General features: G+C 46.2%; 1 protein-coding gene across 4 annotated transcripts in view; it reads left to right on the top strand.

Moving 5' to 3' along the window:
• The first annotated feature begins 531 nt into the window (after positions 1 to 531).
• The window catches only part of ptpro (protein tyrosine phosphatase receptor type O), a 226,154-nt gene continuing 214,710 nt past the window's right edge, over positions 532 to 11,975 (top strand). For 2 of the 4 annotated variants that reach the window (XM_038811153.1, XM_038811151.1), the window contains exon 1: positions 534 to 1,022. In XM_038811153.1, the coding sequence (XP_038667081.1) occupies positions 948 to 1,022 (75 nt within the window). In that variant the 5' untranslated portion in view covers positions 534 to 947. Of the gene's footprint in view, positions 1,023 to 11,975 lie in introns of all 4 variants that reach the window. The other 2 variants (XM_038811152.1, XM_038811154.1) reach the window with 2 other exon arrangements.

The raw sequence follows: 11,975 nt of genomic DNA, 5'->3' as shown, positions 1-11,975 counted from the left end.
ATGCAGAGGCCTAATCCTGTGTGATAAAACAGCTCATACCCCCTACACATCCCTTGTGAGTTCATTGAAATATATAATTATTTATGAATGTCAATTGAGAACTTTTATTATTTAGCTGTCCGAAAACATATATGAAGGGAATGGGATTGCCTAATGTTGTGTCTTTAGAGACAACTTATTTATTGTTGGAAAGGCTGTCCCAGCCCACCCACCCACTCACCTCCCAAACTGAAGGATAAGCCCCCCTCAATTCTATGTTTGGAAAATGCACGTTATTGATTGAGTCCCGATTAGAATGCCTCCAGGATTTAGAAAAGTGTGGCTTATTTAAAATGGGCATTACTGTTCTGACATTCAGTAAGCAGTGGGATATTGTGACAATCGCCCCACTCCCTTCTATGATGCATTTTTTTTCTCTCTCTCGAGACGATTCTTGCTGCACATAAGATGATAGAAGGATCAGTTAATGGGAAGGAACTGAAAGCTCTGGGGTGTTTTGAAGAGGGCCGCACTGTTTGGTTACAGGCTGGAGCACACAGTCTCCCTGGAGGACAGGGAGAGGAGAGAGGCGGGGTTAGAGCAAAGAGAATGAGCTTTTTGTGCAGGGATTCTCTCTGCCCATTGATCAAATGCAACACAACACACTGATGGAGGGATCACAGGGAAGGAGATGATCAGATTGCCAGCTAAACGCGTGTCATAGACCGTTGAGGACAACAAGAAAGTCCAGCATCGTTGTTTTTGTGTGTGTGTTCTGAGGTGGTGTTCCCACAAGCGGTAGCCCTGACAGTAAAAGTGAGGGGGAGGGAGCCACCGAAATGCTGAGACCCAGTCTGCAGCATGCAGAGTGAGCGGAGACAGTGCAAATGATCTGATGCTGCAGCAAAGCGCCATTGTCTGTGTCAGCAGCCCATCCTCCTCCTGCCACATCTCCCCATCTCTAATAAATGCATTGGGAACTGCAAAGAGGAGCCGTTCGCTCAATGGTGCTTTTTATCGCTTATTTCCTTTTCGCCATAAAGGTAAGTGGAATGCAGCCTTGCGCTGGCGCGTCCCCTTTGGAAAAGCCATGCCCCATCAATTGAACTGGTGTTCTGTGTGCAAAAACCAGGCTGAAATTGTTTGCATTCCCTCCATATCCTTCGCGCCGTGTGTGTGTGTGTTGTATATAAAGGACTTGGTGTTTGTTGCTCCTCAATGTGCTCTCACCGTTAGTAACCAGAGCTGACATAAAAGGTCGTCTTGGCATTTCAAGCAAAATGAAGTCACTTTATTTTCCCCGAGATTAATACATTCCCAGTTTGGTCCTGCATCCCTCCCTTACCCCAATCATGTTCTGCTCCCCGTCTTGTTTTCTGGATTGGCCACCTTAGGTAAATATATTAACGGGACAGTTTTGATGATTCTTTGTTCGACAGAGAAGCTGCTTATTCTGAATTCCTTTGACCTGTGCTGTTACATTTGTGAAAGACTATAGTGGGCGATTGAGAATCACTTGGTTAGTTTCTTCTCTCTCTCGGCGTTTTTGCAAAATTGATGCATTTTCCAATAAATGGGATCGAAGGAGTTTACAGTAATGTTGACCTTTTCATTGCTGGAGTTTAAATAGCTCTTGCTCCCCAAGGGACAACACTCTCACAGTCATTCTATATAGTGCTTTACTTCCGTTGTTGCAGCAACGAATCAGAAATTGTTTGTGACATGTGGCAATGGTATTTTGATAAATTTGACAGCAAGCGATCTGAGACAGACAAAAGTATCAGCTACATTTCAAAAGAAAGGAAGGAATTGGTCATCTATAATGTTTATTGTAAGAGATGTAATTTAAAAAAAAAGGATTAATGCAGGGTGCTTGAACCACATTTGTTAATATGCATTTGTATGTGTGTGTGGTGTACACATTGCATATACATGTACCACACACATATTACAACACATATATATCAAAGACATATGCATGTGTGTAGCGTGCAGATTCATTCCTTCCAGCACCTATCATTGTGATAGACAACAGTAAGAATCTGTCATGGCTAATTGTACAAATCCAGACGTTGCTACTTCAAGGATTGCCCTTCATGGCAATAAATAGAGATGTTGCTTCAAGGAGTTACTTGCAATTATTTACAATCCCTACAGTGCAGAAGAAGTCCATTTGGCCCACCGATTCTGCACCAACCATCTGAGAGAACACCCCAGCATGCCCAATCCCCGTCCCTATCCCTGTCACTGGGGCAGCACAGTAGCATAAGTGATTAGCACTGTGGCTTCACAGCGCCAGGGTCCCAGGTTCGATTCCCTGCTGGGTCACTGTCTGTGCGGAGTCTGCATGTTCTCCCCGTGTCTGCGTGGGTTTCCTCCGGGTGCTCTGGTTTCCTCCCACAGTCCAAAGATGTGCAGGGTAGGTGGATTGGCCATGATAAATTGCCGTTAGTGACTGAAAAGATTAGGAGCGGTTATTGGGTTATGGGGATAGGGAGGAAGCGGGTAGCCGAATGGCCTCCTTCTGCACTGTATGTTCAATGTTCTAACCCACCTAGCCTTTGGAGACTGAGGGAAAATTTATCATGACCAATCCACCTAACCTGCACATCTTTGGACTGTGGGAGGAAACCGGAGCACCCGGAGGAAACCCACGCAGGCATGGGGAGAACAGGCAAACTCTACACAGGTCAGAATCAAACCTCGGTCCCTGGTGCTGTGAGGCAGCAGTGCTAACCACTGTGCCACCGTGCTGCCCGAGTTAGATCCCATTCACAAGCCGTAGGTTACTTTCAGGTCAGGTGCAATGAAGCTGCAAAGTTTCCAGTGTCAATGTTATACCCCTTCTCCCTGCTTTACTAGGTACTTACTCAGCCGCTAACTTTGGTTAATCAAATTTAGTAATCAGAGGTGGAGCAGGGGTTAGTACAGAGGGGGGCACGGTAGCTCAGTGGTTAGCACAGGTTCGATTACCGGCTTCGGTCACTGTCTGTGCGGAGTTTGCACTTTCTCCCTGTGTCTTGGTGGGTTTCCTCCGGGTGCTTCGGTTTCCTCCCAGTCCAAAAAAGTCCAAAACATGTGCAGGTCTGGTGGATTGGCCATGTTAAATTGCCCTTAGTGTTCAAAAAGATTGGGTTGGGTAGGGTTACTGGGTTACGGGGATAGGGTGGGGGTGTGGGCCTGGGTAGGGTGCTCTTTCCAAGGGCCGGTGCAGACTCGATGGGCCAAATGGCCTCCTTCTGCACTGTAAATTCTATTGCAAAGGTAGAGGCATTATCTATTAAGCAACAAGACTAGGTAGGTCCTCGCTGTAATCCATGATCTCTAATGAGTCCTCAGTTCCCAGCCAAGGTGGCAGAAAGGAACTGGAACCTCATTCTTCTGGGCTAGGGAGGGAGAAGTCTGAGATGGTTCCCACATCTGGATTTGTTTTTAGGTTTTTCTTGCTGAATGTGCTCAAGAATGGACCCCAGATGATAACCGGTTTGGTTTGAATGCACTTAGGCGTTGAATAATCTGTCAATGCACCATGTAAGTTCTCAAATAAATGCCGGTCAGTTGTAGCATGCGGAGTTTAAAAATGTTGTAATATTTTACATAGTTTGTGTGTAAAGTTGATATGAAGCATATCCCTAGATTTCAAGCCCAATTTCCTCAGTAAATTATATTATGTGCAAGATTCCTTTTATGGTGTCCCTCTGTCCACTCACTTACATGGGGTAGCTGACGAATGTGGGCCCTGTTATCCAGCATGTAATGGTGCCTATTACACGTGGAAGAAATATGATTATTCTGATAGAAGTTTAAATGTATTTCCTTTTGAATTGTGAGTCATTGGGGCTGGTTTAGCTCACTCAGCTAAATCGCTGGCTGACAAAGCAGGCCAGCAGCACGGTTCGATTTCCGTACCAGCCTCCCCGGACAGGCGCCGGAATGTGGCGACGAGGGGCTTTTCACAGTAACTTCATTTAAGCCTACTCGTGACAATAAGCGATTTTCAGTTTTCATTTCATTTCATTGCTGGCTACGAGCAAGAGACACTTTTGCAATCAGCTATTGATGCATAATGTCTTGACCTATCTTCTCAACTGGAATGGATTGTGTGTGTGTGTATCATTTAAATTCATCTACCTTAACCACTTTGGAAATATGTATGGTCTGACAAACGTATACTTGGAAACTCAAAAGTAATTTCTGACAGCAGTAAAGCAAAATGATCAAAATTGAACTTCAAAGGAATAATGGGCCTGGTGGTTTGGATCAGTGCATATCTGACTAATATACTCTAGCTCTGCCGTCCTTACCTGGTCTGGCTGACATGTGACTCCCGAACCACAGTAATGTGGTCGACTATTTAAATGCCCTCTGAAATGGGCGGCAAGCCGCTGTTCAGTTCAAGGGCAATTAGCGGTGGGCAATAAATGCTGGCTCAGCCACATCCCATGAATGAATAAAAAACAAAGCACTTTATTAAGTGTGACACTGACTGGAATCTTTCACCATCCTTTCTAACAATGCAATAACAGCAAATTGCATTTGTGTCCTAAGAAGGGAGGACACGGGGCAAGCTCAGCAGGTCTTGCAGCATGTGTTTCAAGTTGGTTTGGCTCTTCAACAGTCTAAACTTGAAATCAGCCTAGGAGGAGAAATAAAATCAACACATGGTCTGTTTGTTGGATTTTAAAGGGACAGGTGTAGAGAAATGGCAGAATTTCTGAAAATTCCACTGAGATATTTTAAAAATAAATCTTGAGGACCCAATTATTATTTTTTCCAAGTAAGGGGCAATTTAGCATGGCCAACCCACCTAATCTGCCCATCTTTGGGTTGTGGGGGTGAAACCCATGCAGACATGGAGAGAATGTGCAAACTTCACACAGACAGTGACCAAGGGCCTGGATTTGAACCCGGGTTCTCAGTGCCATAGGCAGCAGTGCTAACCACTGTGCCACGTGCCGCCCCTTGAAAGTTCCACTGAGATGACTGTTGACTGCATTAGAAGTCTAATTGATCAAGGCCTACCACCTTGGTCTTGGTGGATCCAGATATTGACTTTGAGGTATTTCTCCCTTTTTAAAAAAATCTATGGGCGCGATTCTCCGCAAATGCGGAGAGTCGTGAAGGCTGCCGTGAAACCGGCCGTGTCTCACAGCAGCCTCCGCGCCCCCTCCCGGGACCTGCTTCTGCTCCCCGGTCGGGGCTAGCAGCGGGGCCCCGTGAACCTCAGCATCGTGGGCTTAGCGAATTTCGCTAAGCCCGCGCGCCAAAGTTAACGACGGCTGACGCAAATGATGACGTCAGTCGCGCATGCACGGATTGGACGGCTCCAATCCGCGCATGCGTGGATGACGTCATCACGCATATGCCTGAAACCCGCGCATGCGCGGGCCGTTATGCCCCTCAGCCGCCCCGCGGACTGATCCAGCGGGGCAGCGGAGGAACAAAGAGTGCATGGTTCCCCAGAACGGCACTTTGCGGCCGTTTTCATGAACTGTGAGAGCAGGTGTGTTGGAGTTCGTGAAAACGGCCGTAAAGGCCTGGGAAATCAGCCCATCGGTAGGGGAGAATCGCTGCTCGCTGTAAAAAACGGCGAGCAGCGATTCGTGTCGGGGGGCGGGCGTGGGGGGGGGGGGGAATAGCGGGAGGTCGGGAAAAATGTCGGGAAGGCCCTCCCGCTATTCTCCAACCCGTCGTGGGGGGCGGAGAATCGCGCCCTATTACTTTTGAACTTCTGTTCTAATTCTCAAGGGTACTAGTGCTCATACTTAAACACATTTTTCTGATTGTAATTAAATTGCGACTGAAGGAGTTGCTTCCTAATGTGGCATCACGTAATGTGGCTGTAGTCAGCCCTAGTATATTTTTGCACAATCTTTAGCTGCACCACGTAAATAAAGAGCTGCTTTCGGGTCATAACAAATTTACACCATATCAATCCAGGACTACGATGAAAATGAATTTCATGTAATTTTCTAATGAGTAATGAGCTTAATTGTATCTCATGAAATGAAGCAACTGCTCTGTTTCATATTTCATTGCGCCAAATATTGCGTTCGAATCACTTGACCACGAAACCCCTTACCCAGAACACGTAATGTTTAGATTGCCTCGTCTCCTTGCTCTGATAGTTTTTTCCAACCTTGCTGTGGAGGTAGTTGGTTATAAATTAAAATTATACTGCTGAAGATTAGTAAAGATCCAACACATCATGAGCTGAATGAAATTTTCCTGATGCAATCACATTTGAAGGGGTGTATGAAAAGCTACACTCTCGAGGCCAAATACCGTTTTATCCGACATCCTCGGGGCCGATCGCATTTTGGATTTCAGGTCATTTTGGTTTTCGGACACCGCATATAGGTCAAGGCCTACTTACATTACAATAGCCGAAGCCTGGCTAGCTAGATCTATTATGTTTGATGTACATAAAAATGGCTAGCATAGTAAGATGTATCACTGAGTAATAAGTGCAGGGCACCTGTAATAAGTTCCTATCCATGGCACCATCTGCGATTCTGCTTGTTGGTGATGGATCAGAGTGTCGATGTGCAGACAAACAGTGAGGCTTCCTGTGCTAAAGGTTGGGCACAGATGACGAAGCTTGTGTCGGCTCAGGTTAGAGATTTCCCACACTAAAGTCCGCGCCTTTCCAGACTTTCCAAGCCAAAGGTCAAAGAGAATGAAAAAAGTGATTTTTGGATGGTTTCATGATTAAGGACCTGTCGCAATAAAACCATAACTGCACACGTACAATATCAAGGCAAATAATAATAATTATTGTCACAAGTAGGCTTACATTAACACTGCAATTAAGTTACTGTGAAAAGCCCCTAGTTGCCACATTCTGGCACTTGTTCGGGTACACAGACGGAGAATTCAGAATGTCCAATTCACATGACAGCACGTCTTTCGGGACTTGTGGGAGGAAACCGGAGCACCCGGAGGAAAACATGCAGACTCCACGCAGACAGTGACCCCAAGTCAGGAATCAAACCTGGGACCCTGGCGCTGTGAAGCCATAGTGCTAACCACTGTGCTGCCCCGTATATATACCACAAGAGCCATTCAGTTCTACCTTTTTTTTAATAAATTTAGATTACCCAATTATTTTTTCCAATTTAGGGGCAATTTAGCGTGGCCAGTCCACCTACTCTGCACATTTTTGGGTTTGGGGGCGAAACCCACGCAGACACGGGGAGAACGTGCAAACTCCACACGGACAGTGACCCAGAGCCGGGATCGAACCTGGGACCTCAGCGCCGTGAGGCGGTTGTGCTAACCACTAGGCCACCGTGCTGCCCCAGTTCTACCTTTTAAGATCGTCTAGAACATAACTCGACAGTGAGACAAAGTAATTTGGCTTATCAAACTGAGTTCATCCTGAGTCCCGCAATACCTGTTTCCAGGGGACGTAGGCTAGTTTTCAAACTGTTGTGTTGATACCTGTCCAATCCTCAGTTTCTTGCACCTAATCTAAAGATTGGGGGGGCTTTCACTTTTAGTAGTCCTGCTTGCTAATAGACTCTGACTCAGTTACCTTTTCTGGGAGTCTGTGCCCAATGTGGGGGAACTAATTTTTGCAATGGGCTTGTGAATTCTGTGTTTGCAACTAAGACAGTTTTTTTCTTAATTTTTAAAAGAAAGTCATCGTGAAGAATATTCAAATTATCTTGGAACACATAAATGGAGCGAAGGCTTTCCATGAAAACATGATCATTTGACCCATCGAACATGAGTCTGGAAAAACATGCTTTACTTAAAACTAGTTTAATTTGACTGAAAGGAACATTGCACCTTGAGGACTCTCAAATGTATCAAAGTTATTTCTTCTTTCAGTCTTACGTTTGAAGTGAAAATGGATGTCAATTGTATATTCAAGTGTTCTGCCCTCCCCAAAAAGGCTTAACAATTTAACAGCTTGATATACATTGACTATGATTCAATTCACTATGCAAATTGTAACTAAGAAATAAGGGGCGGGATTCTCCACTTGCCGACACCAAAATTGTATTCGCCGATCGGGCGGAGAATCCTTTTTGATGCCGAAATCAGGGGAGGTGCCTGTTTTTGGAGGCTCCGACCACTCCAAAATCGCATCATTGGTGACGTTGGGACGGCCTCAGGACGTTACCTGAAGGCCCTTCCCCGATGCTCCGCTCCCGATGGGCCGACCTCCCGGCGACGTGGGACACGTGTGCTCTGAGTTTTCGTTAACCTCGCGTGGCGGCTGTGGACTGTGGCCACCACAGTCGGGGAGGGAGCCATTCCGCTGGCCGGTGGGGTGACGGCGGGAGCTGGGGGGACTGGTGGGGGCTGATCCAGGGCTGGCGAGATGGGGGTACAGGGGGTCACACTATCTGGCAGGCCGTCTCTGAGCACGGCTGGCGCCATGTTGTATGACGCAACTGCTGCAGGTCGTTGCCGTGTGCATGCGCAGCCACGGACCCGACCATTCTCCGGCCGTTTCTGTCGGGAACGTCGGGGGTTTTACGTGGCGCGGCTGCTAGCCCCCCACCAGGCGGAGCATCGGTATGGAGGCACCGCCGACATTTCCATCGTAAAACTAGACACTTCCTCTGGACATCGCCTCAAAATCGCGGAATCCAGAAATCAAAATGGAGGGAATCCCCTTCATACAAGCCACCTGATTTTGTTCCCATTATTTTCAATGGAATAAAGATCAGATTGTTTTTGTAAAGTGGGTATCACCCTATTGCCCTTCCCCATGCACCCCCCTCCAAGATTACTGCCCAGTGTCACATTGCTAGTGGGGAAAATGCTTGAATCCATTATCAAGGACTTTATAGCGGAACATTTAGAAAGCAATGGCAGGATCAGTCAGAGTTACCATGGATTTATGAAGGGAAAATCATGCTTGACAAATCTGTTGGAATTCTTTGAAGAGGTAACCAGTACAGTTGACAAGGGAGAGCCGGTCGATTTGGTATATTTGGACTTTCAGAAGGTGTTTGACAAAGTGCCGCATAAGAGATTTTTATGCAAAATTAAAGCGCATGGGATTGGGGGAAATGTATTGAGGTGGATAGAAAATTGGTTGGCAGAGAGGAAACAAAGAGTAGGGATTAATGGGTCCTTTTCAAATTGGCAGGCAGTAACTAGTGGGGTACCATAGGGATTGGTGCTGGGACTCCAGCTATTCACAATATATATTAATGATTTGGATGAGTGAACAAAATGTAACATCTCAAAGTTTGCAGATGATACCAAATTAGGTGGGAGGGTGAATTGTGACGAGGATGCAGGGATGCTACAGCAAGATCTGGACAGGCTGGGCGAGTGGGCAAACCAATGGCAGATGCAGTATAATTTGGATACGTGTGAGGTTATTCACTTTGGAAGCAAAAACAGGAAATAGATTACTACCTGAATGATTATAAATTGGGAGAGGGGAGTGTGCAGCGGGACCTGGATGTCCTTGTGCACCATTCGCTGAAGGTAAGCATGCAGGTGCAGCAGGCGGTAAAGTAAGCTAATGGTATGTAGGCCTTCATTGCGAGAGGTTTCGAGTACAGAAGCAGGGATGTGTTGCTGCAATTGCACAGGGCCTTGGTGAGGCCATACTTGGAGTATTGTGTCAGTTTTGGTCTCCTTCTCTGAGCAAGGATGTTCTTGTTCTCGAAGGAATGCAGCGAAGGTTTACCAGACTGATTCCAGGGATGGTAGGACTGTCATATGAGGAGAGATTGACTAGGCTGGGATTGTTCTCGCTGGAGTTCAGAAGAATGAGGGGGGATCTCATAAAGACTTATAAAATTCTAACAGGCCTGGACATGATTATGCAGGAAAGATGTTACCAATGATGGGTGTGGCCAGAACCAGGTGTCACAGTCTGAGGTCTCAAGGTAAAGCATTTCGGACAGAGATAAGGAGACAGTTCTTCACACAAAGAGTGGTGAAAATGGAATTCATTACCACAGGAAGTAGTTGATGCTAAAACTTTGAATATACTCAAGAGGCGGCTGGATAAAGCACTTGGGGAGAATGGGATCAAAGGCTATGGGGAGAAAGCAGGATTAGGCTATTGAGTCAGATGATCAGCCATGATCATGATGAATGGCGGAGCAGGCTCGAAGGGCCAAAAGGCCTCCTCCTGCTCCTATATTCTATGTATCTATGCATGAAGAGAATTTATAGTCAGATTGTAGTGATCGTCATGGGGGCCGCAGTAGACCCAACTGTTCACAAAGTGGGTGCGTGGTGATGTCGGGAGGGCTCATCGCTCCTCATTGCACTGCCTTGTGATATTTGGCTGGCGGGTGACTATGGAAACCAGGTGCGTGCCCACTGACAGTTAAAAGGGCCAATTGAATGCAGTAAATCCCCAATTGACGGTGATTTTGAGTGGCCCATGAGCTTTTATACTCAGCACACAGACCAATTGGCCAGGAGCCCTTCTTGTTTTTCAGCCACTCCACATCCAGGGCAGAATAAAACACCAACAGGATGGTGGTAAGGTGAGGAGTTAGGAGTTTTGGATTAGAGTTTGTTTTTGGCATTTTTGCTTGTATTGGATAATTTTCAGATAGCTAAACATTTGCAGAGGTTTTCTGGAGGAGGGCCCCTTCAGTGCTGAAACTGCGCATCCACCTGGAGTGGGCTAGAAGGGAGAGGAGGCCAGTAGCCTGCAGGCACTGTTACAGGAGAGAATACAGCTATAGTGTACATCACTCTCTCATTCACAGGTGACCAGACAGAGATTGTTGGAGATCTAAAACATTGCCTTTATTACTAGCTATAACAAGGGCTCCAGCACTCAAACTAGCGGCATGCTCAGGAGCCCTGATCCAAGGATTACAAGACAGTTATACTTTTGGGTCCAGTTACAAGAAATTAGCATATGTCAATCAAAAATGTACAAGTATTGTAAAGTTATCTATGTCCTTTCATAACTAATAATTCAGATTACATAATGTACAACATATGAATATAATTAACCAATCACATTCTGGGCACATATACTTAATTATAATATCACCAAGCGCATATTTGTCTTTACTTATCTAATAGCTACGAGACAAATGTAAGATAATATTATGTCTGACGACACTCCTTTTCCATTTTCCCTTGTGTTAGTCGGCACACATGGCCTGCAGCTGCATAATGATCAATTGAACTTATGCATGCGAGCTGTTTGACTACATCTTCCATATAATTAATACAGCAATGGTCCTTGAATAATATCTGTCGATGGTTTGAACTGAAGCAACTGGTTTCCCATCAATGGGTGTCTGCCTTTGAGATTTTAGCTGCTAGCAGCTTGTGTGATTTTTGGCTTGTGTAAGTTTTAACCCTTTCAGGCACCATCCCAGAGTCTGTCCTGTGGACTGAGAGGCACAGACAGAAGGGGTGGAGGGCCAGCAAGATTTGCAAGGGAGAAAGGTCAGGAGATGTTGCCAATAGCCAGCAGATAATGTACAGGTAGTGGTCATGCTATCTGAATGTGTTAGAGGTTCAGTTCTGAAGTAGTCTCCGCCTCTCCAGGGACATAATCGGCCCCGAGATAGCCTCAAACTGTGTAGGTGGCCATACTATGCCAGTTACTTTGAAGGTGACAATGGCTCTGAACATTTATGCCTCTAGTACGTTCCTGGGGTCAGTGGGAGATCGGTGCGCAATCTCACAATCCACGGCCCAAAGCTGCATCAAGTTGGTTACAGATTCCCTCTTCTGAAGGGTCAACACCTTTATTCACTCCAGGACAGATGAAGCCAACCAGGCTCAGCAAACCAGAGGATTTACTGCAATTGCAGGATTTCCCCAAATTCAGAGAGCTATTGACTGTACGCACGTGCCCATAACGGATGAGAGTCACCACTCCCTCTCTATGGACGATGCTGTGTGTTTTCAAAGCTCTAGACCAACAGAGTGCTCATGCCCCACATGAGACCATGTCATCCAACACAGAGACCACGGCATGCAGAACCTCAGCAATTGCTGCCAGATCTCCCCTGGACATCCAGCATCTGCTTCACCAA

The sequence above is a fragment of the Scyliorhinus canicula genome, chromosome 11 (assembly GCF_902713615.1).
Source record: "Scyliorhinus canicula chromosome 11, sScyCan1.1, whole genome shotgun sequence".
Classification (NCBI taxonomy): Eukaryota; Metazoa; Chordata; class Chondrichthyes; order Carcharhiniformes; family Scyliorhinidae; genus Scyliorhinus; species Scyliorhinus canicula.
The sequence above is the reverse complement of the archived record's forward strand: the minus strand, read 5'-3'. Positions and strand labels throughout refer to the sequence as shown.